The sequence below is a fragment of the Girardinichthys multiradiatus genome, chromosome 20 (assembly GCF_021462225.1).
Source record: "Girardinichthys multiradiatus isolate DD_20200921_A chromosome 20, DD_fGirMul_XY1, whole genome shotgun sequence".
Classification (NCBI taxonomy): Eukaryota; Metazoa; Chordata; class Actinopteri; order Cyprinodontiformes; family Goodeidae; genus Girardinichthys; species Girardinichthys multiradiatus.
This window is the reverse complement of record NC_061812.1, coordinates 4,909,939-4,937,801: the sequence shown is the minus strand read 5'-3', so window position 1 is coordinate 4,937,801 and position 27,863 is coordinate 4,909,939. Positions and strand designations below refer to the sequence as shown.

The window sequence follows — 27,863 nt, the reverse complement described above, 5'->3', positions numbered from 1 at the left end:
TTTGCTAAACTACTAGATTTTACTTGTGTGCATCAGTTAATGCAGCCAGATCTGCAGTCAACAAATGGTGTTGCTTATGAAGAGCACAGAGAGGCACTTACATGGTTTGCAGACCAGGCTGTCTGCTCCAAGGAGGACTTCACATGCTGTGAAAATGAACACACACAAATATTTGCTTTATGGTAAAATCCTTTTGTCTCTGGCTAACGGAGACGCTTTGAAGGGTTTTTAATCACACAGTAATTTATCACGCTTGTCCACATGTGACTTACAGTTGGTCCGCAGGAAAGATGGAGGGAAGAAGCTTTCATTCATCAAAGATGGAAAAGGAACAACACGAACCATGTAGTCTGTGTCAAAGGTCAAACTGCTGAACGGCTGACTGCTCAGCTTCTGTATGAGGGGGAAAAAAAAGATTAATAAATGCAGGAGTCAGATTACAGCTGTGTGAAAGTAAACAGAACTAGAGAAAGAATCTGTAACTCGCTGAATAATTCTACATTAAATACTATTTCACACAAGTCTCATTGGGTTGCATTTTCATTCTAAGGAGCCAAACTTTTCTGTAATCTCTGAATGGAGCTTCATTTCACTCCAGAAAGCACGAGGAGATATTTCTTTGGACCCAAGATGTCTGCACAGAACTTTTTGTCTTACCGTGCTCCTGTAGGAGTAGTTGAGCTGCCGAGGGTCTTTGAGGATGAGGTGCTGACACTGTTTCCCGTCTGGATTTTTGTCCTCCAGATAAACTCTGAAACCTTTAATGTGTTCAATTCCTGCAGAGATGCAATAGAGACTTCAGCATCCCTTCTTCCATATTCCTGACTTACTTTTAGAACATAGATAATAAAATCAATCTAATACAACACATTCCTTTACACAGATTAAAATTCAATTATATACATTCTAATTTGGTCCTTGTCATTATACAATGCATTTAATTGTTTTTAGGGAGTCACTTGGTGGAAAGTTGCCTGTAAACCTTTGCGGCAATCCCTCCTCCTTAGCAAGCATGTGGTGACAGTCGTAAGGAAGCACTTCCTTTTCACAGGAGCGAAACTAAAGCCCAACCTGGCAGAGGATGAGTATCCCATCTGCTGTGGCCCACTGTGGGCTCAGAGGACAGGAAGCAGAAACCAAAAGCAAACACAGAAGCCCCAGTCCAGGAGTACTTTTTAGGGCAAAGAGTACAAACAGTTAAGGGCAGGAGACGATTTGTTAGTGGCTTCGCTGAGTCAATAACACCATCAAGTTGATCTTTCCCTCCACTTCCCACATTCTGCCAGATTCTTCGATCTTTATCTGTAATCATTTCTTCCTGTTTGCTCCTCCTTTGTTTTTTTCCTGTCCTCTTTGGAAAGAGTAAGAACTGAGTGAAATTGCCCGGACATGTCTAACAGGGTAATCTAAATACATTTAGAGTTGGCCAAATTGCCCTGAATTAAAAGAGCTCATTAAGCCAAACTATCACTAGATTTAGTCTAAGAGCCTTGAGAAAACGTATTGTTGTGAATTAATGCTATATAAATAAAACTGAATCAACTTCTATAAATATTATGTCAGTTTCCTTTAATAGTTTGGCTGTACCTTATGCACCCATTAGTGTCAAAGTTTTACCTATCTGACCCCAAAGGTCACCTCGGGTGAAGGGAAGTTAATCAGAATCTTCAAGAACAATCCAGGAACCACCAAGATTTGAGCAGATCTTAAACCAAAAACTGCTCAAACACCAGTATAACTGTCCAGGGTAAAGCCAGCTAATTATCACCATGGACTGAGAGGATGTTGAACATAAGAGACGCCTCCTGCTCCAAAATCCACACCTTCAAACATGACTGAAATTTGGACATCCCCACATGGACAACCCAAATGTCTTCTGCAAATACTTTTATACTCAGATTGACTAAAGACTAAAGATTGAACTGTTTGGCCACAATGACGAGAGGAACGTTTGGATGAGTCAAGGTGAGGCTTTCAGACCTAAGAACGCAGGGCCAACTATTAGGCATGGAGGTGGTTCCATTATTCTGAGGGTCTGTTTTGCTTCCAGTGGACAGAATAAGAGGAAAACTACCTTCCAATGCTTCAACTTTACTTTAGCTCAACTGCAGAGAAAAATTACAGAAGCTCTAAAAACTTTGACATTCAAGCTGACAGTGGGTGTATGCAAACCTCTGGATGTAAATTAAGCTAAAGTTCTCTTTATTTTATATATTTTTTATTTCAACACTTGAAATAAAACAACCTTTCAGTTAGAGAGTAAAATGATACATTCATCTGCAGACTCAGTGATACGCGTTGATAAGAACAGATAAGATGAAGAACTTTTTTTGGTTTGGAATTTGGTTGGAACCATTTTGGTTTTAGGTCTGCAGACCCGAATCAAAGTGAAGTTCTGGCTGCAGTTTGATGTTCCCAACTTCATACAAATTTAAACCTCTTCTCCTTCACCTGATCTTTCGAAACAAGTCGGAGTAAAAGGAGTTTAGGAAATGATGATGGGAGGAATTTCGGTGGACATAATTTGACCTGTCCCTTTGTTTCCTGTCTGGGTCCTCACCCCTCCCATCCTCTTCCATTTACTCCCCCTTCCTCCCAGCTAAATCTCCTCCTCCTCTTTGAAAACATCTGTCTTGTAATTACACCTTCACATCCAACGGACATGTTTTTCCCATTAGCTCAGCAGGAGAGAGACAGAGAAAAAGTGGAGGGACAGGTTTTTCTGTCCTGAGGCAGATTCCTGAACATGTTGCCCCGTTTCTCTCTGTGACTCGCAGATAATGTGCATTTTAGCAACAGCAGCCGTGTGACGACTCAGTTTAAGCTTCCCAGCTTCTAATGATGCATAATTATGCATTTTTACAACATTAAGTGATCCAGCAATGTGGTCAGAGGATGAGTCATGAACTGGCTTTTGTTTTCAAGCTCAAACATTGGAATACCAAGTGCAAAAAATACTAAACAGGCATTCCCGTTCATTTCTGATCCTCGGAATAATACAGCCTGGCAGCAGCAGACAGAGGGTAACCAAATCCATCCAGACCCATTGAGCCATCAATTTCCAATGGGCGTTATCAACAGTGTGCTTTAAAGCAGCTCCTTAAACCATCCAGACTTATTAAGCACAACACATGTTAGATAAAAAGTCCTGATTGGTGGGTGCAACAGGCCCAGGAGGAGATCCAAGTCAGATGGAAACCCCCAGAGCTTACGAAACATGAGCTCTCAGATTTATTTTGTTCCCAGGCTGAGAAGAAGGAAGCAGCGTCTACCTCGCTCTACAGAGATGTCAGGTTTTCCTTTATTTCTAACATAACTGAAGTTTTTATCTCAATCATAACTGATTTGCAAACCTCATCTTCCTCCCCTTAGGTTTTTCTCAAAGAAACGTTTCCACGGTCGAGGTGAAAACATTATAATTACAAGGTACATATAAAAATCTCAGATCACTTAAATGTGGATTTTTACACAGTTAATTACTTCAGCTAAGACTTTTCAACAACCTTGCTCTTTTTCTACAGATGATGTCCCAAAACCTTTAAGATACGACCTTGTAAGACCTTGTTGTGATCAAAAAGGTGTGTATAAAATATTTCTTAACTGAAGAAGAGAAGCAACATCAGCTGTGTGGTTGTTTTTTCATGTTGTTATAAGGGTTGTCAAATATTTATAATATATGCAATATTGTTAAATATCGGTTATCGTTCAAAACAGTAATATTAGTATCAGATATCGATATCGGCCCAAATTCTCGTATCAGATATTTATTTTTTCTCTATGACCTGCAACACTAATGAACGCCTGGTAAGACGACTAAACTGCATCATGTGGCTCCTCAAACAGAAACGAAAATCCATCTGTGCATCCCTGTTTCTGGAGCACTTTTATAGACCTCTGGTGAATTCCTGACACATTCATTCATAATGAAAAGAACATGTAGCCGTTACATAATATGGTTTCAAAAAAAGACTACACGAACCTTCTCCTAAACTCTAGAGAGCTAGGAAGCTGTCTCCTCCATCTTCTCAGCACCAGATGGAACATGAGCCATTTTAAATGAGTTAACACATTATCCAGCATTTCACTAACATCTCAATATAAAGTGATAAAATCACAGAAGAGCCAGCTCTTTATGTTCCTAATTTAGTTGCTGTGCTCTCATGTGAAACATATGTATATTTCACTTTCTACTAATTCAATTTTTTTAAATGTGTGGCAACCTTTCGTGTTCAGCCTTTACTCTGACAACCCAAAATGAAATTCAGTGCAACCAATTAGCATTCAGAAGTCACTTATTTAGTAAACAGATTCCTCCTGTGAGTTAGTTAATCTCAGTATAAACACCGCTGCTTTTTCGCCTCGGAGGTTTAGATTATAAAACAATATCCCAGGCTTACAACATTTAGAGCTCTGTTCAAACATCATGGAGAGGATGGACTAACAGCTGACCTACCAAGACATGGACGTCCAACTAAACTGGCAGGCTGCGCAAGGGGTGCAATAATCAGAGAAGCAGCCAGGATGACCACGGTAACTCTAAAGGAGCTGCACAGCTCAGGTGGAAAACCTGCCAACAGGACAACCCTTTTCCCTCTGCAACAACGACTCTCAAAGAGTTCTCGTGCTCAACATTTTCTGCAAGTGGAACTAATGTCTAGTCTGCAAGTGTTGCAACCTGGACTAGTATCTGTGTTACACATTCAACAAATCAGTGTTTCCTTGGAAACAGGATGAAGCGCAGCAGCGTGCTTCAGCGACAGTCCGTAACTACATCAGTTCCCCTGATCAGCCGCCAAAGCAGCGCGGGAGAAGTTTATTTCTCAATTGTTTTGAAGCAAAAAGTGCTGATGCTTTAAAAACAGGTACAGGACCTGCCAGATTAATCATGATCCTGTGTTTCCGTTTGATGCCGTAGCTGTTGCGAAGCTACTGAGAGATGAGGACAGAAAGAGAAGTAGAAATGAGAACAGATATCTTCCTGTAAAAGTTACAGTTATTAGTAAGAAATAAGCAGAAACCTGGATTTTCTGCCAAAGAACTGGGAGAGAAAAGAAAGAAATATAGGAAATGTAATAAAATTTTATATATTTGTATTTTCTTCTGGCCTGGGGTTCATATCCCGGCCCCAGGCTGGGATATGAACCTGGGACCTTATTGCTGCTGGGAAAAATAATAACAGTATTATTATTCATTATTTTCATAAAGATTGGAGCCCAACCAAGCAGTTTAAAATCTGGATGATTAAATGTTTAGTTTCTTCCATTTTTTAAATATAAAACACACAATGGAGCAGGTTTATTTGTATTGGTTTATGAAAATTCAAGTCCTACTTTTTATTATTGTCTTTTTGACATAAAAAAGAATAAATACTTAAAGAAATATAAGAACTTCAAACAAATACTTTGTTTCTTTTTTTCCCCTTAAAATTAAGTCAAAAACATTCTTTTAACCAGTCTTGTTGAGGAGCAGGTAGAATTAGTGTTAATGTTGTTTTCCGGTTTATTTAGTGTTTCTTTTTACTGAATTATAAGTAATTATGAATTTGAAAAAAGACTGATTATTTGCCGTTATTAATGCAGTTCGACTTTCCGGGAGATTTCTGCCAATACAAGAAAACAACCGGCAGGTTTTTCACAGACAGAAAGAGAGAGGGTTTTGCGTTACCATGAACACACACACACACACACACACATTCCTTCACGGTCAAATCGTGGTATTGTTGTGTGAGATGTGATCCCTTTTTCTCTCCAACTCCAGGTCTGATCAAAGGGGCACAGAGTCCTTGGTAATCTTAGCCCTTTGAGGGCTTTAGGGTCTCATTTTACCTCTCTCAACTTTCCCTCTTTTACCTTTAAACCCGACTCGCGTAAATACAGACGGACACTTGAACAGGAAACAGAGAGACTATACCTAGTGGACTTGCAGACCAGTGGACGACCACGGCAGCCTGATCATCACAAGCCAGGTGGCTGAAAGAGACGTTGGAGACCTCATGGATCACGTGTTTCCCCAGTGGATAGCTTAATGAACAGTCTGCAAACAAAATACACAGAGGGGCACCTTAGCACCAGCACATCTTTGCATTGCTTAATTAACAGTTTACGAGATGTAACGGCCAAATAGGCCTCCCTAACCAGTTAATCTTGGTCATGGACACCGTTAAGCAATCGTTGCATTATCAATAGAAACAACAAGGACTATAAAGGTTTTGTTTTCAGTAAAACAAAGACTGTGAATAGTACAATTTCTCTTTACAATCTGTAATCTGAACCATTTTGTTTTGTAGCCTTTAAAATGATAGCAGTGGTTCAGCCTGCAGATTTTTGCCCTTTAAAGTTTCAGTGAATATGAACTATACTGACAAATTAAGAAATTCTTGCAGTACATGTCTGGCTAGTTTTAATAGGGGTAAGGGTTAGGCTAACCCTTAAAGCCAAAATCAGATAACAGAGTTGTACGTTCATTGATATGGAAGGGCATGTAAGAAAGTATCTGGTTCTGCATTAATAGGTCACCTTTGAATCCCCCCCCCCAATGTTTTATGAAAACTGTAATGATACCACATCTTTTGTTGCAGGTTTTAGTTGGTATTGTGTAAACAGCATCTAAGATTCAAGCCTCTGGGTGGGAGCTTCCCCGGAGAACAGATATCCGACATCTGAGGCGGTAAACATCAACGGTGCTTCTTTTTCTCCTTGTTGAAAAAGTAACATTACCCAACTTTAAATGATAATGTTGTGTTCTGAGGTTTCTGTGGGTCCCTTAAGGGGTTAACTTTGCAATCCACCTCAAAAGGTGGATAATAAAGTGCCAAACATCATCTTGGACACACAAACATTGGAATTTTAAAAACAATCATAGCACTGGTTCAATGCCCATTAAAAGGGATAAAATGTCTGAAACACATCCAAGCACTCTAATAACATATATCTGGATTTAAATAACCTGAATTTCTTTTCAACCATAAGAAATTTTGCAAACATCTACTACCAACACAAAACGGGCAAGTAGGCAGCTATTGTTAGAGCTTCTCGGAGAGAAGGTCTGGTGAAGGTACTATAATGAGGGGCTGGTCAGCCATGGTTTCCAAGGTATTTGGGAAGTGGACCAGCGATCTCAAGCCTTCTCTCCAACATCAACACCACAGCTTCATCTGGAGGTGGATGGTCACCTGGGTTTGCTAAGTGTACTAAAACCAGTAAATTGCTACGGTATCTACCACAGACTTTAAAACGTGATGCATCTATTTTTATGCAAGTTTATATGAGGAGGTTTACAGCAGTAAATATGATTCTAGTCAGAAGAATCAAGGAAGCGTATAAGTGGGCCTCAAGCAAACACCTAATAAGCATTAAGTTGAATCATATCAACAGCTAAGAGTCAAGCTCAAAGCTAAAAAGGGTCAAACAAACAGATAAGTTAAGCTAACAAGAGTCAAACTAATATCTAATGGTAAAACGGTAAATGGCCTGCGCTTGTATAACACTTTATCAAGTCCAAAGCACTTTACACTACAATCAGTCATCCACACACTTACAGTGGTGAGCTACTTTGTAGCTTTGTAGCTACAGCTGCCCTGGAGCAGACTGACAGGAGTGGGGCTGCCATACAATCGGTGACACCGGGCCCTCCAAACATCAGCATCAGCAATTATTTGTTACCACAACATCTCCTTCCTTCAACACATTCCTTGTTTTATCTCATCAAAGACGAAGATGGAGGGTCAGAAAAAGATGAGGAGCAGCCAGCCATGAAGTGAGAGGGTTTGGAGGACAAAAGCCAGACTAAAGATGCAGGAAAAAAAGGAGGCGTGAGCTCAGACACAACTCACTGCTCTCCCATCCTCCTCCGCACCACCTATTGATGGATATGAGGATGAGGAGGAGGAACTTAAAGAGGATGATGACGAGTTGAGCATGGGACTCGACACGAGTCACTGCTCCTCTTCCTCCCACCTCATCCTCCTCTTTAGAGCCGGGTCATGTTCAGGGCTGAAGGAAGAAGGTCACAGCTGGCTACTCCTCTTCCTCCTCCATCTTCCACAGAATTTAATAGGAAGGGAAAGGATTTTAACACTATTCTTCTACCTTATTCAATCTTTGTCCACAGATTTATATCATAAGACAAAGTAGGAGAGACAGAATTCAGCGAAGGATGAAGACAGGCCCCCTCTCTTCTTTTGTTTCTCCTTCAAGTTAGGTTTCAACTTCCAGGGCGGGAAGAGGATGCTGAATGGGAAAGTCGCTGCTTCCAGCTCCTTATTCCAAATATCCATGTGTATAAAAACTATTAAAGAGCTCATCCTCATCCTTAGATCTCAGAATCTAGTCTGATGTTTAAACTATATTTATTTCATCAACTGTTAATTAATGAAGTCAGAAATAGTTTAAATCACGACTTAAATCACTGGCACTGTGTGGATTTATGTGGATAAACAACAAACTCAAATAATAAAATAATTTAAGGGAGAAACTTTAATTTGCTTTAGGTGGAGCACATGTCAAGACATTTTAAATAAGACATTTTCCAAACTGACTTTAAAAACTAACAAAAACTATTTTTAACAAAAATTTGTAAGGTAATTAATTTTGTTATATTAATGTGAACTTCAGGAAAAGCATTTTGGGGAAAAATTATGTTGCAGCCTGTTTTTCCCTTGATTACAAGAAACCAAAGCACATGCACAAGTTTTTACAGGTTTTTATTAGTTTTCTATGCCAGTTTTTTACGCTTAGTTCTTTTCTTTGGTTTTACCCCAGATAAACTCCAATTTTGGTTGAAAAAACTGTTTGCAGGGACACTGAAATAAATACTGTGAAGAAAACAGTATCCAGAAAACTGTAATCACACACAAACTAGAATACAACAAACAGCACCTGTGGGATCAGCTTGAGGCTGCTGTCGGTGTCAGAGTGACCAACACGACCACATTGGCTGACTTGCGACTGGTGACCAGCATGAGGAGGTGGTTCCAGGCTGTTGCAGCCGTGTTCGCTTCATCCAGGCACTACTAACACACTGTTGGCTAAATGTTGAGTTCCTTAAACATGTATATTCTCAACACAAACCATCAAGAGCCAATATCAGAAAATTCAATTTGACATTGGCAGAGAGGATTTGGCAGGTTTGTCATGGGCACAACCCACAAACTCAACTCTGCTGCTTAACCAATAAATGTATTTTCCTCACAAATGCAGGACTATTTAAGGGAAATGCAAGACTTTTCCACAATATAAGATTTATTGCCAAGAAGCAATGTTCCAGCAAAGAAACAACCAACCAACATAAATTTCCTTACTTTTTGCACTATGTATCGAAATTTCACACCAGTTACTGACCACAGATAGTGAATAACATAACAAGAACGTTTGAATGTGAATTGTCTACATGATCAATAAGACCTTTTGAGGAATCTTTTGCAGGTCTTGAAGAAAGCTAAAGGTCTGGTGATGACTTCCTTTTACCAGGGTTACCATCATCTTCATCCTGAACTACAAATCATGGAATAAACGACCGCCTCTGACACAATTCTCAAAGAAAACACTGAAGCATTGAATGAAAAAAATGTATAAATTTGATTATAATTTAAGAGCTAGTACTGAAAACCCTTTCAAGGCTGTAAAGTTATATGATAAAATTTGAGACGTTTTATTACTTTTTAAGCCACAGCATAAACCCTGTTGAAGTTTATTCACATCTCGTCTTCGGTCATCGACAACCGACTGGAGGTCAAAGGTCTCTTCGCATTATGTGACATCAGTGAAAACCGAGAGGAAGCCCAACTCTCCACCTTCATCCTTCATCCAGTTGGAGGACAGGAACCACTGAGGTGTGTCCCCCCACCTCCCCATGCAGATTCACACACGGAGAAGGAATGATTGTCATGGTAACACGCTCCAGTGCCTAACTTCGCCTTAAAGTGTGTGGGTTTTAACTGCGGTTCCTCAGAGGCAACAGCATCAGCACTTCAAAGTCCCATGACCTCCTGACCTCTCAGTGATCCCAAAGATGATGTGAGTTCAGATTAAATAAACATAAATATCTTCTATAAAAAAACAGAACATCTTCAGATGAAACATCTGTTCATCGATGCGTTTACATTAATGTCTGCATTTAAAAGGAGTAGATAGAGACCAAGTTGGTGAACATGATGCAACCAGGACCCAAACTGGGCAAGAACACTCAAAACAACAACAGATTACAACAAGAGGGTGGATGTTTTTTAGAATTTAGGCAGTAAAAATTTATTTTTTAACAGAATTATTCTTCCTGCAATTTTCTAAGCAATTTGAACACATTTGAACTTTTTGGAGATTTGGGTATATAATGTAAATCCTGCAGAATTCACAGTCTCACACAAAAAACTGTATCTAATTAGTATATAAATAAATATGAATTTCCTTCTGCTTTAGGTAATTACTAAAATCTACCATGATATTCACCCTATCCACACACACACACAAAGTGACGTACAAAGAGGAATTTTAAAGCCCTTCCTCGCTCATGGTCACGGACAAAAGCAGGAGGCAGGGATTGGCCACGGCTCAGGAACTTGACTTTAAGAGTTAAAGGAACAAAAGAAGAAAGAGGCAGAGGATGGGGAAGGAAGAGGAGGGTGACACAGGGGGCTTGTGAAAAACCCCACTGAGCAAAAGGACAGACATCAGAAAGAATATAATCATAGTGCCTGAACAATTGTTTTGTAAAAAAGGACTTTTTGAAATAAATTAAAAGCAGTGCGACTGGTGAAATGTTGGAGATGAGAAAATCACCACTGGGTTCAGGTATGAAGCATTAATAAATGGTAAATGGACTGAACTTATATAGCGCTTTTCCAGTCATAAAGACCACTCAAAGCGCTTTACACTAGAGCCACATTCACCCAATCACACTCACTAACGCTCACACATTCATACACCGATACACAGATCGGTAGGCAACTTGAGGTTAAGAGCCTTGCCCAGGCCCAGGCATGGCAGGAGGAAGCTGGAATCAAACCCACAACCTTCTGATTGCAAGACGACTACTCTTCCTACTGAGCCACAGTTGCCTCTCCAAGGCAACCAAGAACCAAAGAGAATGTTCAGAACCAAAAACCTATTGCACATCATGTGCTAAGTTCACACCAGTTTCACCACAGGGTGGCACTATAGGCAACATTGCTCTTGGTGTTAGAAATAGTTGTGAACAATTATTATTGAACAGGGAAGTGATGGTGGTAGCTATACAAATAAAATTAGATTCTCTTCAGGTATCACTTCTATCCCTGCATGTCTGAAATATGTTATTAAATTAAAGATGGCAGTCAGTCACAATTAATGTGTCCTACCTTTATTCATTGAAAAAAATTTGCATATCACAAAATCTTAGATAAAAAAAGGTTGTTTTTATCCTGCTAATGTATATCAAGCCACCTTTGAAATAAACAAATCACCTCTTTTGTTTGTATTTTGTTACTGTTCCAATTTACCTAAATGAAAAAGCACACTCAGTCATTCAGTTCAGAAAGGTTCAGAGAGAAACTCACTGTCAGCTCTGAAGGTGACGGCCAGCTTACGAACTCCCTCTGCAGCAGACTGCACCTGCAAGAGAAAAACCGGATTTAAAAATGGTAAAAACAGTAAACTCTCCGTTTATATCTGGGATTACACCCTTCATACCCACTGTTCAAAGATCAAAGAGAATATACACCTTTTAAGTCAAATTAAACATCACAACAGTCATAGTTGGCAAATAATCAGTCCAGATAATACGGCTCATCCTCTTCTGTCATGCAAGGTTAACCAGGGTATTTTTAAATAAGGGACAAGACAATGGCCAAAGAATAGATACAAAGAAAGGATATGATATTTTTTGACTGACATTAAGTCTCATGGACAAAAGTTTGGTTGTTGGCCTAGATAGTACAACAACATTACCATCTACTTTTATCACCCGAAGAGCTGGAAGAACCTACTGTTGTAGTCAAGACCACTTAAAGTCCAAGTAAAGACCGAAACAAGACCAAGACTTTGAGGAAGGTGAGACAAAGGCCATGAACAAGACCAGTGTGAGACCCTTTTCAAAGCCTTTGCTGTAATCATTATAATCTAGATGTAGCTGCAAACATTTAAATACCTGCCTTTGGCAGTTCATCACCAAGCTAACCTGTAATGCTCCAGACTAACTGGTTGCAAAGCTGCAACAAACCTTTTTATCTAGGTGCTCTGCCACCACATCTAGGTGAACCCAAACTTGCTTATACACAGTCAATCAACAACAAGCTACTGGTATTTATAGTACTACAACACTAGCATGTCTTGTTTATCATAGTGCCAAACAAATATAGGGTAAAACAGGTAGGGAACTGGAAAGAGGTGGGATGAAGTGGAATCTAACGTTGGTATCAAATAAAGAAATAAAAACTATAAAAGACCTGTTTTGAAAAACTTAACTGTCGTGGAAAATACAAAATAGCATGAACTATAGGCCTCCATCAAACAACTACCCAATACATTAAATTATTAGAGGCTGAATGAATGGTAAAATTAAATAATGTACCTTCCCGCTGATCTTAGAAAACTATAACGTGTCATCTTCACTAACATATGAAGCCTTGACTGAGCACAATAAGACAAAAGCTCTTCCTCTCACTGAGTATCTACAACAACCTGGGAAAATGGATCCCTTTGCTACCAATACATGATTTCAACAAGCAACTAGGTGAACCTGTGATTCCTACTTCATTGTCCACTGAAAGCAACGACACGGAAACCAGAAATCTTCAATCTCTCAGAGGTCTAAGTCAGTGTTAATGTTTCGCACATTTCCTCCTGATTATTGTGGTTTTAAACGTAAAATATCATATTAGTAAAGTTGTTTCTATGCACAGTCGCCACGTGCTTGCTCTGATTTTGTTTAATTCCCATTTCACTGGTCGTACGAAAAATATATATTTTTTAATTCAACAGACTAGGGCAGCTTATGTTCCCCATGTCACTAATTGAACCAGCAAAAATGCAGTTTTTTTTTTTTTACATAGATAGTCTTTATAGCTATGTTTTTATGTAGAGTCAAATGTTATCTAGTCAGCTTTTAAAAAATGTTTCTACGTTATCCTGTTAACTGCTAGCACAAGCAGCTATGTGTTAGCATAAGCAGCTAACTGTCATTATATGCAGCTTGTTGCTAGCTTAAGCAAATAGCTGTTAGTAAAAGACATTTGCTGTTAGCATAAACAAGTAGCCCACTGAGAAGCACCTTGTTGTTAACTGAAGCAGCTAGCTAATTTTTTAACTTTGAAAAGAAAATCAAGAGAAAAAGAAATTAATATACTTAAAACAGGCATAGAAGAAGGCATTTAGACATTTCTAATACAGGTGTATTACTGTGTTATATCTGTTAACTAATGTCTACACATTTTCAATGTCTGCAGTCAAATCCCAACCAAACTTGTGTTCTAGTTTCCAATTGGAAAACCAGTGGGATTTCTCAGTTGTGCTCAGTGATCAGGCTACCTATCATTAGCATTTACATGTTGGTAAAAATGTTATTCTTTGTGCTTTATGCTTTCAAACACTGTGGCGACATGCTCAGTATAGAACAAAGGTTGTAAAGTACTGTGTGTCTAATTCAGTCGCATATAAACCATCAGAACTACAAATAAACAGTTGATCTGTGCAGCCATCACTTCCTTTTATAAATGTGGTATGAATTTCGGAGTACATATGGAACACACCATTGGTCTACACATCCAGTCAACGTGCCGCCTCAGTTTAACACAAAGAACATCAGATCAACTCATAAGATAACATGAATTTTTGTCTCCTGGTAGGCTGAAGTTACTATGTAGCCCTTCTTTAATGTTTCTCCTGCACAAAAATTCGATTTCCCCTCAGGCATATTTCAACAAAGGTCTAACATTTTTATAGCTTTCATGATCCCTTTAATGTTGTCCTGCACATACACCCACACATACAACTTTCCACTTTTAGTCTTGTTAGAGGTGTCAGGCTGTGGCCACATGCAAGAACCACACTTACACACCTGAAAGCAATCAGGTGGAACCCCAGCTGTGTGTGAGTGGATGTTATAGAAGGTGTAGCATGCTTATTAGCGGCCACTGTACCACAACAACCCGTTCATACAAACACACCCACATATGCTGGTAATTATGTACTTCTGAAAACCTTCATTGGCATCCTATATTCCTAAGGCTTTAAAACAAATACTTAATAAGACTCTAAACCCAACTCCTAACCATCAAACAGAACTTTGAAGAAGTGATGACCAAATGCTCTAAAAACATTTACTGGAAATTTGGAAATACTTGCACACAGTTGTATTTTTTTTACACATTGCCTTCAGCATGTCTGCACCACTGTGCTGACCTTTGACTCTCAGGGGTTTACGTACTGCTGTGTGCTATGATGTCCCGCTGGCAGCGTGGACTGAGAGTGTTAATTAGAATATATGGAAGTTTTTCCAATGACAGGACAAACATTTTTTCATGCTGATGCCCGGCATTTTCACCAATAAGTTGCTTCTAATGCCACTTTTTAACAAGGTTGCAAAGAACATTACAGAAACATGTGACTACAAGACAAAAACACAAACAAAAAATCAAGACAAACGGAGGCAGAAGAGCTAATGGGGCACTTATTCTTTCTAAACCGTAGATGAACTCAGTTTGGATCAGATTTAGATAATTTTACATTTTAGATAAAAAGTGGGGTTCAACTAGATTAAGTTTGCTAGACTTTCATGTTTTTGAACTTTAGAGAAAGGTACATAAACTCAGTATACCAAAAATACAGATTCCTGCACCAAACCAAACAACACCAGAGTTGTGTATAGCCTGGGGTGTCTTTAATTAGCCTTTAACTCATGTTGTATTAAAGTTCAGAGTGATTACACACAGATCTCTTCATTTTGGATTTTACTTTTGTGAAATGTAATTTCCTGTGAATTTCCATCATTATTTTGAGTAGCAGTAAGGCTTTCCCTCATCCCTTGCCTCTCATTTTATCCATATATCCACTGTTCAACGCTTATTCAACATCAGGTTGTGGAGGTAACAGGTCCAGGACGGAAACCCAGATATAACTCTTCCCGGTGACGCTCCAGTTCCAGGTGAATCGAGGAGTTCCCAGGCCAGGAAGAATAGGGGGTCTACAAGTTCTGGATCTGTTGCAGGGTCTTCTCTCAGTCCTTAAAAATCTCCAAAAGGTAGGAACCCAGAATTACTGATTAGATGCTCGAACCCCCTCCAATGACTCCTTTAGATAAAGAGGACCAGTGGCTCTCTCATGAGCAGAAGAAGAAGAATATTAAAGCCTGCTTTAAGAAATCCAGTGAAGAAATCTGCTGTTTTCCCAGGGTGGACAATATTATCTCTCAGGAACAACAAGGACGAAAACTGCCTTGATATTCTGATGGGAAATCACTTTATTCTTCTCCTCTAAAGTTTTAAATCAGACTCAGACTCTTTTACTGTTGTAATAACAACAATATAAAGAAGTTCTGCATGTTCTGCTACACAAAAGGCTGTTTTTGGCCAGAGCCATATGTGTTTAGACCCCCACTGGGACAACAAGGTAGCTTCAATCACATGAATAAGAAGGCAGTGCTGCAGTCTTTGGTAATACAAGTGTTTGTTGTACAGACATCCTTCCCCCACACCAATTACCAGTTTCCTGAAGACAGATAATACTTAACGACTTTACTGAGGGGGAAGGTGAGCGTAAGCCTTCCAAACTTCACCCAAAACAACTTTTATTTTACTCCAAAAACAGATGAAGATGTTTCCTTCCACTGAAAACAGATTCATGAAAACTGAATTTTTGTTTTCTGACCGAAAACCAACAAGATGCTTTTGTTGCACAGGGAAGTTTTAAAGCCCAGTCAAACAGACGCAGAAAGAGCTTTCTTCTTTCCTGCTCCCAGGTGTTTTTTTCAACAAGTAATTACTGTTTTAACTCCATCTGCCTGCAGAGCCTGAGGGCCAAACAGAGACACATCGGTGAACCGCTGGCTGACAATAAAAGAAGCAAAACACAAGAGAAAAGATGGCAAACAATGAAAAGTAAAGTTAGATAGACTGAAGAGCAGCTGTCTGACCTGCTGATTTCTCTGCAAAAGCCCACTATCTAAAAGGATATAAGCACAACAACATAAACACAGGAAAAACAAAAAACTCAAAGATCTGACAAGAAAGCAGAAATTCCCTCGGGAATCCCCGAACCGTGCAGACCCAAACTCGGCTCCTGTTGTAATCAGACAGCTAATTGCAGGCCCACTTAGCTAAAACTGCAATTAATCAAAGCGGAGGGAGGAGAAGAAAAGCTGAGAGGGAGAAGGATTGGAGGAAACAGAGGGAGAGGTAATTTGCGGGGAAAGAAGAAAAGTAACGGAAGGTGGAAAGAAGAGATGCTGGGATCTGATTAAACAGGAACTCCTTCAATTACAGCATTTAAGGTTCACGTAGCAGACTTCTCCTTTCCCTTGATTTGTTTAGAGTGACCAGACCAGTTCCAGATGTGGAGAAACAAATTCCCATCTTACCTCTAATCAGCATGCCACTAAACAGCAGAGGTGCAAACAGAGCAGCCAGGATTAAAGCTGGATTAAGGAAACCTGCAGCAGGAATCATCAGTCACACAACAACTCCTGTCAAGATCATGTATATAAATTTATCAGAGATGTTCTGCTTTCATTAAGAATTTCCAAACTGCCATATTTTCATAAAGTTCATGTACGTCTGTGTTTAGACAATGTAAACCTTGCTCCTCAACAATATTTTCTAGCAAAATCATAAAAAATTAACAATAACTAATAATAGCCAGCTTTTAATAACAGGTCTGATGACTAGGACTTCAAAATTAACCTTATCTAAGTCAGAACATATAAACATTTTGGTACAGAGCCTAACAGAAATATTCATACCAATTTGAATTTTTCCAAATTGTGTGATGCTTCAACCATAAACTTCAATGTATTTCATTGGGATTTTATGTGAAAAGACCATCACAAAGCAGTGCACAAATGTAATATGAAAGGAAGATAATACATGCTTCTCACAATTTATTACAGATAAAAAATTATAAAGAATAGTAACCATTTGTATTCTGCCTCCTCATTAGTGTGATGCTGCTATAGAAAATGTAATGCGACTGCCTTCAGAAGTCTCCATGTTATTAAATAACGTCCACCTGTGTGCAGTTTATTCTTGATACAAATCCAACCGTTCTGTGAAGGCCTCAGAGGTTAGAGAACATTAGAGAACAAACAAGGTTTCCAGCAGACAGGTCAGGGAGAACATTGTGGAGACGTTTCATCTGAACATGGGAAGGAGGATGGCACCTACCAAGACATGGCCGTTATCCTAAAGTGACGAGCCCAAGCAAGGATAGCATTAACAGGGGAGGAACCAGGAGGCCCATTGTAACTCTGAAGGACCTGCAACAATCAACAGCTCAGGTGGAAGAACCTGTTGGCATGACAACTTTTATTTGTGCACAAATCTGCTCTTAATGAAGGAGTAGCAAAACAAAAGCCAGAAGAAGCGAAATTTCAAGCTTGTCAAAAGCCATTTAAAGGACACAGAGAACATGTAGATGAAGCTGCTCTGGTCAGATGAGACCAAACCTCAACATTTTGGCCTCCGCTTAAGTTGCAATCCAACTCTACACTTAGATAACAAGACAAATAGCTGCTTTTAATAAAATCTGAACTGTGTTTGTTCAGCTTTAGTTCATAACATAAAAAATGTAACTGATCTACAACGACAAGATGTTTTTAAATCACCATTTCTGATTTCTGAAACCTTAATTTTGGATAAGTCTTTTCAGCTGCTTCCTTGTACAAGGGTTCGCCACAGCAAGTCAATACAACTTGCAGATAGGAACCAAAGCAAATTTGTTATGCAGGATGCTCTTCCTGACGCAACCGGGAATTGAATCCGGGTCCCTGTCCCAGACGTACATGTAGTCTTACCCCGCTACACCACGAGGGGACTTCTGAAACATTTACTTCTATTTGTGAAACATGTTCTGGTACTGAGAACAAGAAGTGACCCCTCAGAAACCAGATGGCTTCAAATAATAACATTAGTTAGCCTGCTTCTTCTTAGGAAGGTGTAAATATTCCTGTAGAAAGTATGCAAGGCTCATCTAAGATGGCAACCTGTAACCATTATGAAAACGATGTGTATAACTGCAATGGTGTTACAGTAATAGGACAAAGATTTCAAACAAAAAAATGCATCAAATAAATCTAATTGCTCTAAAGCATGACATTCGAAGCAGCCGAATAAGTTTACTTTGTAAGTATGAGAAAAACACTCGAGCCTTCTTTCAGTCAGCTGACCTGGAGTGTGTGGAAATAGGTAAAAGATGGACAGTGCAGCATTACGTTTCTCCACACAGCTGGAGAAAAAGGGTTTGTTTCCCGTCAGTTAGATAGTTCAAGTAGGGAGTAAACAGTCAGACCACCAAGGGGTCCTCAGCCATTTCTGAGCATAAGGTTTTACTAGCTATGGGGTGCAGTCGAACTCTCACGAGTAAAACACGGAGTGATTATGTGGAGAAAAGGTGAGATTTTCACAATAACATCGCTCCTGATATAAAGTTAGAAGAAACAGGAATTCTGACACTCTTGGGCAGCTGAGAAATAATGCTGGTCAGACGTGGAGCAGAAATTACATCTGAATGCTGAGAGAATTTTATTCATAATATCTATATTCCACTCTGGTGAATTACAGGTAGACTAGGCTCATCAAAGAGAGCTTTTAAAGATCTCTGCAGGGTGCTGGTTTTCTATGTCTCCAAGCTACTGACATTTTTTTCTGAATTTTCCATCCTCGCAGGGGGAAATGACCATACATATCTTCACTTTATGAACTGAAATTCAAGCTGCAGACTTCCCTATCATGGCTTTTGGTTCATGTTATGCTTTGATGCCTGGGTTTGGTATTCCAATGTTATCACTCTTTTGAAACTTTGTAACCCCATTTTTTTTTTCTTTCATAATTCTGAATTTTAGCTATTGAAATTAATGCAACTAATTTACGCTACAAGCCAGAACACATGCAAAGGTTTTATTATTATATATCGTTGATATACCTTTTATACTAGAAACTGGACCATGCTTCATTGACAAGCAACACTTTAAAATTTATATATGTATTACTTTATTTTCTCAGTACCTCTACCAAAAGGGAGATACACTAAATGTTTTGCTACTCAGCAGAGAAACCTCCCACTCTGCAAGTAGATTACCGTAGATTTATACCTCCTACAGGTGACAGAGCTGTGACCAACAACCAGGTCAGGCTTACCGTCAAAATCTAATAAAACTGTGTACATCTGACTTACAGCCTGGGATATCAGCCCCGACAATTTAACATTTCCCTAGAAATGTAAACCAGCTTAAAACAATTAATCATATTTAACACATCGATCTGAACCCTGACTACCACATAGTCAGAAGCTTCTGTTTAAGTCAGACTTTAATTATTCACAGCTGATCTCAGATCTGCAGCAAACCCTGAAGAAATAATCTCCAAACCCGAAGCGAGGAGCGATAATGCAAACCCTGTGTGTGAGCGTGTGTTCAGGAGCAGCCAACCAGAGATTTCCCACCGCAGGAACAAAACCTGCAGCTTCCTCCTCCTGCATGACTGCTCCTGAATGACCCCCCCGCCCAGCTCCTTCCTCATAACTCCTCCTCACTCCAGAGGAGCTGCTCTGATCCCGCTGTGATGGGTTGTCCTTTGAAAGGCTTTCACTCTCTCTTATTACAAAGACAGAAGTCAAGACAAATCCTGGCTCCTCTACAAAGGCCAGAAACTGTGGAGGGAGAGCCCAGAGTCATGTGACCCACAGGTAACATCTGATCTTACAGAGAGGTGGAGGCTTTTTATGAAGATAACTAATAAAAAAATACTCTAAAAGCAGGCTTACTTTAGCAGAGGAAAGTTTATGATGTTACCTGAAATGAGATATTAAAAAAAAGGTTTTCCCTCAGAAATCCTTTGGGGACTAACAAAAATATTCAACATTCTGCTGGTTTCCATCGCCACGACAGAAAGACACACGTGTTTCACATCGGCCGCCCACCCGGCCGTGACGACCTCCATGTCTCCCTGATGTCAAAAACACATCGACTCCCTGGAAGACGATGAGAGGCGGTAACAGAGCTGAAACATGATTTAAAATGATGCCGGGTGGAGCCAGAAAAAGAGAAGGATGACAAATCCAGAGTAGGATGTGGAGGAAGCAGGAAGATTTCCTGATTTCCCTCCATGGAGACTGATGTGATCACTTCAGCAGATGTTATTGAAAAGAAAGATCCATCATCCTGTCCTTCTGAAAAGCTTTGGGACAAACTTCATTGCTTAAACAGAATAAAAAGATGTGTTTCTTTAAGAGCAACCTGAACATTTTCTCATAAAAGGAAATTCCACATTCTCCTGCACAGAGTAATGCTGGCAAATCTTTACCAATAAGCTACAACAAAAGCTTCTGCATTAAAAGTTCCATCTTTTACGGAAAAATAGATGCACAGGTTTTAATTTATTGACGATTTTCTGCACTCATCAACATACAGCGTTACAGATTTTTCGGTAAATGTCCCATAGCCTGTTCACCTCGTGCTTTTGTAGCCACTGCGGTTCCCAGGTTTCAACCATCTAACTGTTGATTTTAGGTGAAGCTAAAGTACTCTGAAGTAGTCCACCTTAATACTATATTGTTTAATGAGTAAGTTCCACTAGCGGAGAAGCATTTCCACACCATGATGCTACCACTGCCAAGCTTGACAGTTGGTAGAGTGATCTCAGGTTTAAAAAGGCTCACCTCGAATCCCCAAGACATTGTTCCTGTCACCATGACCAAACGGTTTACCGTTTGTCTCCTTAAACTTTTTTCCAGAAGGCACCTGGCTTGTTTATATGGGTACCTTCAGATTCAAGATGAGCTTGAATCATTGAACATTTCAACATTTTGGAGCAAGGGCTTCTTTCATGGTCGACAATCTCTCAGTCCATATTGCTGATTCTTGAACATCCTTACGTAGTTTCCTTTCTTTTGTCGGCGGCACTATGGGGTCCCGGGGTTGTTTTTAGTTGGGTGTCAGGACCTTGCACACCCAAAGGAGAGCTATGTCCACACGTTCGGCACAAAGTAAAGCTTGTTCCCGGTGTGAGTTGGATTCTGTCAGGGCTGCCTTTAGTCCCTGGACCTATTTATTGACGTTCTTGGACAGGATCTTGAGGTACAGTAGTGGAGAAGAAGCTATTACTTTCAATTTAGACAGGAGCAGTTTGCAGCTAATAAAACGGCCAAGATGAGAGTAAGCTCCTCAGCCGGAAGGAGGCCGACTACCATTAGGTCGGGGGTCAGACTTGCCTCAGGAATTGAAGTTTCTCAGTGTCTTGGTCCAAAGTGATGGCAGGCAGGAGTGGAAGATGGATAGACGGACAGAAAGAACTGAACCAAAAAGTAAAGCCCTAGATTTACAGATACGCCACCTGGGAGGTGCTCAGAGTAGAGCTGCTGCTTCTCCACATCTAAAGGAGTCAATTGAGGATAATCTGGCATTTGATCAGGATGCTTCCACGACACCTCCCTGTGGAAGTTTTCAGAGGCTGTCCCATTTGAAGGGGGCCCCAGGGCAGACCTAGAACCCACTGGTGGGACTATGTATGATCGCTTCTGATCCCCCAAACTGAACTAGAGATTGTTGCTGGGAGGAGGGATGCTTACGTTCCCTTCTGGATTTGTTTATTCCCCATCACCCGTTCCCAGTGAGCAGGAACACAATGCATAGATAAATGCTTAAAATTTGAATCCGTGAACTCTACCAGCAAGATTTCAATAGTTTAAATTAAATCAATCAACTCTTTTTAATTGAGATCTCAGTTTCAGTGAAAATCCAGTGAAATAATATCAATAGTACTCGTACTCGTCGTCTTCCGCTTTATCCGGGACCGGATCGCGGGGGCAGCAGACTTAGCAGAGACGCCCAGACATCCCTCTCTCCAGACACCTCCTCCGGGGGGAGCCCAAGGCGTTCCAAGGCCAGCCGAGAAACATAGTCCCTCCAGCGTGTCCTGGGCCGTCCCCTGGGCCTCCTCCAGGTGGGACGTGCCTGGAACACCTCCCGAGGAAGGCGTCCAGGAGGCATCCGGTATAGATGCCCAAGCCACCTCAACTGGCTCCTCTCGATGTGGAGGAGTAGCGGCTCTACTCTGAGCCCCTCCCGGATGGCCGAGCTCCTCACCCTATCTCTAAGGGAGTGCCCGGCCACCCTACGGAGGAAACTCATTTCAGCCGCTTGTATCCGGGATCTCGTTCTTTCAGTCATGACCCAAAGTTCATGGCCATAGGTGATGGTAGGAACGTAGACCGACCAGTAAATCGAGAGCTTCGCTTTTCGGCTCAGCTCTCTCTTCACCACAACGGACCAGCACAGTGCCCCCATTACTGTGGTAGCTGCACCGATCCGTCTGTCGATCTCCCGCTCCATTCTTCCCTCACTCATGAACAAGACCCCGAGATACTTAAACTCCTCCACTTGAGGCAGGAACTCCCCTCCAACCTGAAGAGGACAAGCCACCCTTTTCTGGTCGAGAACCATGGCCTCGGACTTGGAGGAGCTGATCCTCATCCCAGCCGCTTCACACTCGGCTGCGAACCGCCCCAGCGCATGCTGTAGGTCTTGGCTAGATGGGGCGAGCAGGACCACGTCATCTGCAAAGAAGAGACGAAATCCTCTGGTCCCCAAACCAGACCCCCTCCGGCCCTTGGCTGCGCCTAGAAATCCTGTCCATAAAAGTTATGAACAGGACCGGTGACAAAGGGCAGCCCTGCCGGAGTCCAACATGCACCGGGAACAGGTGTGACTTAGTGTCGGCAATGCGGACCAAACTCCTGCTCCGCTCGTACAGGGACCGGATGGCCCCTTATAAAGAGCCACCGATTCCATACTCCTGGAGCACCCCCCACAGGGCATCACGAGGGACACAGTCGAATGCTTTCTCCAGGTCCACAAAACACATGTGGACCGGTTGGGCAAACTCCCATGAACCCTCGAGTACCCTGTAGAGGGTATAGAGCTGGTCCAGTGTTCCACGGCCGGGACGAAAACCACACTGCTCCTCCTGAAGCTGGGGTTCGACTATTAGTCGGACTCTCCTCTCCAATACCCTGGCGTAGGCCTTACCAGGGAGGCTGAGGAGTGTGATCTCCCTGTAGTTGGAACACACCCTCCGGTCACCCTTCTGATGTAGGGGGACCACCACCCCAGTCTGCCAATCCAATATCATAATATCAATAGTAATCTTTTATAAATGTGTACTTTATTTTGAAAAATTCAGTTGCTTCTAACCAGCTAACTCTGTTCAGGTTCTTGCCGCGTCGCCCCACTTGCAGCTCAGAGCTTTAACAGGACTCCACGTCATTCAGCCCCCTCTCCACTGGGTCTCTTGCTCTGTGGACAGATTCTGCTCCTTTGTCTTGGACTGCAGCTGGGAATGGGATTCATTGTGTTCTGCTCTATGGGAGACCAACCACTTCAACCAGAACAAGTAGCAGGTGGAAAACTGGTTCATGTGGGGCTCTGTTAAGTTCAAGAAGGCAGCAGGGAAAAAAAGAGAGACTACTGTTGTTGCTGCTGTCAATATAGACTCAGTGGAAAGACAGAGGAGTTACATAAAACAGAAAACATGCATTAATCCCAATTAAAAGGTTTAAGTTGTCTGACCTGGGAAAATGATCCGTTTTCTGTTAGACTTCAAACCCAAGAATGTGTAAAAATTTGTCATAAAAAAAGTTTAACTGAATAAAATTATTCCCTTACAGAGAAAACATTTTTAATTCAACAACCCTGAATTAATCATTTTAATTTCCTTTCTAGACAATCAGACTCTAGAGGTGTACAGCTGGAATATGATGCAAAGTCTAAAGTTTAGGCTCAATTTAATTTAATTCAGCAAACACCTATTATTGTAGCATTTTGACAGCAGATGAAATATTTAGTTTAAAACAGGTTATATGTCTTGTTTACAAGGTGAATGTAATTTGGGCTTCATAAAATAGGATAAATCAAGCCGAGTCTTTTTTTTTTTTTTTTTTTGAAGGAACAAAAGACAAATAAATAAATTACCAGTAGTTTGTTATGTCCATTCAGTAAGCAGAAAACTTATATTATAAATAAAATAGACAATTTTCCCTCAGTTAGCAGGACAAACACTGAAAAAAATTGGATTTTTTTTTTACTGGTCATTAAATGCAACTAGACTGAAAACTCCCACTTTGTCAGGTCTGTAAACCTGAGGATGTTTGATCTGAGTTTGGTAAAAATCAGATAAATGTTCAGGACGTGTGCTTTGAGACACAAGGACCAGCACATTTGGTTTAACATTAAACTGACTTAAAAACAACTGAGTTTGGATGTTGAATGTGCATCTTGGAAATGAAATTAAACCAGACGTCAAAGAAAAAGCGCTGATCCGTACGTTTCCATGTGACATCACATCCTGTTGGCTGCAAACACACCCTCTCCAGAAATCAGGCATTCACTTGAACTCAGCTTTTATGAGCCCTTTAAATGTGACCCGTAAATGTAGGGAACGGCAGTTCTTCCTTTAAAACATGGTGTGCTTTTGTACCCCGCCCCCGTCTCCATTTTTATGGTTTTACCACATTCTTGTCTTCTTTGTGTCCACAGCACAGGATCTGCTCAAAGATCAGATTTATGGGGTGTTTTTTAGTTCATATAGCTGATTTTTAAAGATACTTGAATCTGAGTCAGAGGTTTTTGTGGCCTGAGTGAATATAGGGTTACGATGACAGAAACCTGATTTGGTGACTTCAGAGACAGATGTTCATCAACAGTGCAGACCAAATGTTCCTAACAACCCACTGCTGGTCTATGGTTTCCCCCAGGTTCTATCAGAGGTTTACTGCAGCTGCAGCTGAGGGAGATGAGTGTTTCTCCATTTTGTTGCATTCACAGTGCAGGTAGGACCAGCTAGAAAACAAACAACTAAAAAATAAACACTAAAAATTAACTAAAAACAACCGGTTTCACTGCCAGTTTGCCCTGATCAGGCTTCTATCGACAGATGCTGATTTCTCTGACGTCTTATCTGTCGATTCAGATTTTGGCCAATTGTGATTTTGTTTCCAAGGTCCATAACATGTACAAACTCATCTGTGAACACTTTGTTTATAAAGAACAACTAAATGTAAAACCCTGACCATGGAGCCCCAAACAATGCTGCAGGTTCCTCAGATAGAGGTTATAGCTTTGAAAGAACTACATTATCCTCACCAACGCATTAAAACACACGTCCCTAACCCTTATCTGTGCTATTAGGTGATACTGATTACTATTTTTCCTTACTAATAGGATACCTCTATATGCCAGAAACCTTGGAAAACATTTAATTACTGAAAAATTATCCATATCATATTTTCCTGGTTGTATGTTGTAAATATCTGCTTTTAAAAAAAGTTTCATTCTCCTCTGAATTTGGATCAAAAAATAAAAACACAATAAGAGGAGTCCCTGGGACCTGAAGCATCTATAATTTGATTACTTATGATGTATAGAAACAAACAGAAGAATGACTCATTTCAAACAGAACAGCAAGACAAGAAATAACCACACAGAGGCTGTAATAAGCTCACACCTGTAGCAGAACCGGCCCTCAGACCTCCATCCCGCACACTTTGATCTAAAAGGACAGGAACCAGGAGAGGGTGTGTGTGTGTGTGTGTGTGTGTTTGTGTGTTTGGGGGTGGGGTTGCAAGAAGGAATGTTTCAGCAGAGTAAACAGTGTGAAGCTTCCTGTAGAAAACACTTCAAAGCTACAGAGAGGAAACCAGGACAACACACACACACACAAAGCATCAAAGGCAGGTAGGAATCATCTATCAACAGGAGAAAACTGAAACCGGTGCGATCACATACACAGTGTCCCATCAACTATTAGAAACACGAACAATAAAATATGCAGCACAGATTCTTCATGGATCAGCAGGTTGATTATTCATGACTCGCTCTGAGAACATGAGCGTCTGCAGGGCTGCTGCTCCTCTTTATGACAGAAGAGACATCACAACATCTGTACACTGCACATTTGGATTTCTTGACCCAACACTGGACTGTGTTTGAGAAGAATGAGTTGGTGGCGCTTTCAGCACCAAGTGGCAGCAACATTAAACATATTTCTCAGAGATGAAGACAACACATCACAAGCTTCACGCAAGTCTTTTTGAGTGTAAAAACTCCAAACTGACCAACATCCCAAGTATCTAATTAAATCTCATCTAATCATGAAATAAACGCACCAAGAAAACAGTTTAAATCAAGACAATGGGGACTTGGGTTGGAGATGTTCATGCTCTAGATTTATCTATGAGGTTAGAGGTACAAGAAGACTCATCGAAGACCAACTTCTACAGTGAAACCAACAAACGGTGAATGTTAATTTATTCCAGTGGTTCCCGAATGGATCCGGGTCAGTTGTACTTAAACCATTGTGTATTATTTGATATGTCATTGTAGTTAAATATCTTCATGAAGTTCAGAGATAAGCTGTCTTAAAAATGGTAATTAAATGAAATATATATCGGAAAACTCTGTAAGTATTGAATTACAGTAATCTATTCCCACTTCTTATCCCCATTTTACTAGATGACTCATGAAATACAACAGATTATTTCCCCCGATCAAAGCATAATAATTCGCTGACTGATATATATTATATACAAGAGTCATAAAACCACATTTCCTCACTGTAGACTACAGGAAGACTATAAAATATTACTTTAAATCAGCAGTTAGGTGCCAACTGATGGGTGGTCGATACAAAACACCCAGGACCAGACAGCACCATTTCACACCTGAAACAATCTGGTAGGAAACGACCAAAAATGCAAAGGTGAGAAACGGCAAAGAGGTGAAATGACCCCACTGTGGGCTACAAAACCAAGAGGTCTGGGGTCTAAAGCTGAGTAAAGAAAATCAAAAATCAAACATCTGTATGATGTAAAAGTTCGAGGAAATAGAAAAGATCAGTTCTTACAAAGTTCTTGTGTCTGTTTATTCATGTAATAGTTGGGATCTAATTGTTTATTGACCGAATTAACAGAATCTGCCTAAAAACTTTTGTTTTCTGACAATAAATCCAACAGATTGACAAGAAAAATCTGTTCAAAAGACTTGAAGCATCATTAGAAAAAAAGATGTTGATGTCTGCTCTCGTTTAATACTTTAAAAATCCCCTTTTATCAATGGAAGTAAAATAACTGTGACATTTTGTTTTCGAGGTTGTGTAATGAAACACATCAGGTGGTTTTATTTTGATTGTTTTAGGGATATGCTAAGCATATTCATTTTACTGGATTCATGCAAACCAGGTTATCATGAGAATCACAGAGAGGAAGTAGATCTGCTTTCTAAGATCTCCAGTAAAAACTGGAGCTCCGCACAGGTAGGAAGACACGCACAGCTTGGGAGTCCAAAACTACTAAAACAAGTTGGACCTGCGGTTGTGTTCCTACTTGTTCACACAAACAGCTTCTCCTGAACATCAGACCAGAAAGAGACCTTTTACCACCTCCTAGAACTTTGTTAGTGAGCTCCAGCTTTGGGGAAACGCTTAAAATCACGACAGAAATGATTTTTTGATTTGTTTTTTGGTTTTTTTTACCCTGTAACCGCATCGATCCTGGTTTGCTCGCCTGTTGCTGGAGGTTCCGGACCCAGAAGAGAAACAGAAAAGTAGAAGAAACCCGCAGATAGAGAAGAAGAAACTCCTCGGGGTCGCCATTCCGCTCTCAGGTCTGAACAACTCTGAGCTCCGAGTCCTCCAC

General features: G+C 40.5%; 1 protein-coding gene across 1 annotated transcript in view; it reads right to left on the bottom strand.

Moving 5' to 3' along the window:
- il17rd (interleukin 17 receptor D) overlaps positions 1-27,863 on the bottom strand; it is a 39,647-nt gene extending 11,784 nt beyond the window's left edge. The window contains exons 1-6 of the mRNA XM_047348615.1: positions 27,701-27,863; positions 11,528-11,582; positions 5,911-6,033; positions 658-776; positions 273-393; positions 102-146 (exon numbers count right to left, since the gene is read on the bottom strand). Of these exons, the coding sequence (XP_047204571.1) occupies positions 102-146; positions 273-393; positions 658-776; positions 5,911-6,033; positions 11,528-11,582; positions 27,701-27,820 (583 nt within the window). The 5' untranslated portion in view covers positions 27,821-27,863. The remainder of the gene's footprint in view (positions 1-101; positions 147-272; positions 394-657; positions 777-5,910; positions 6,034-11,527; positions 11,583-27,700) is intronic.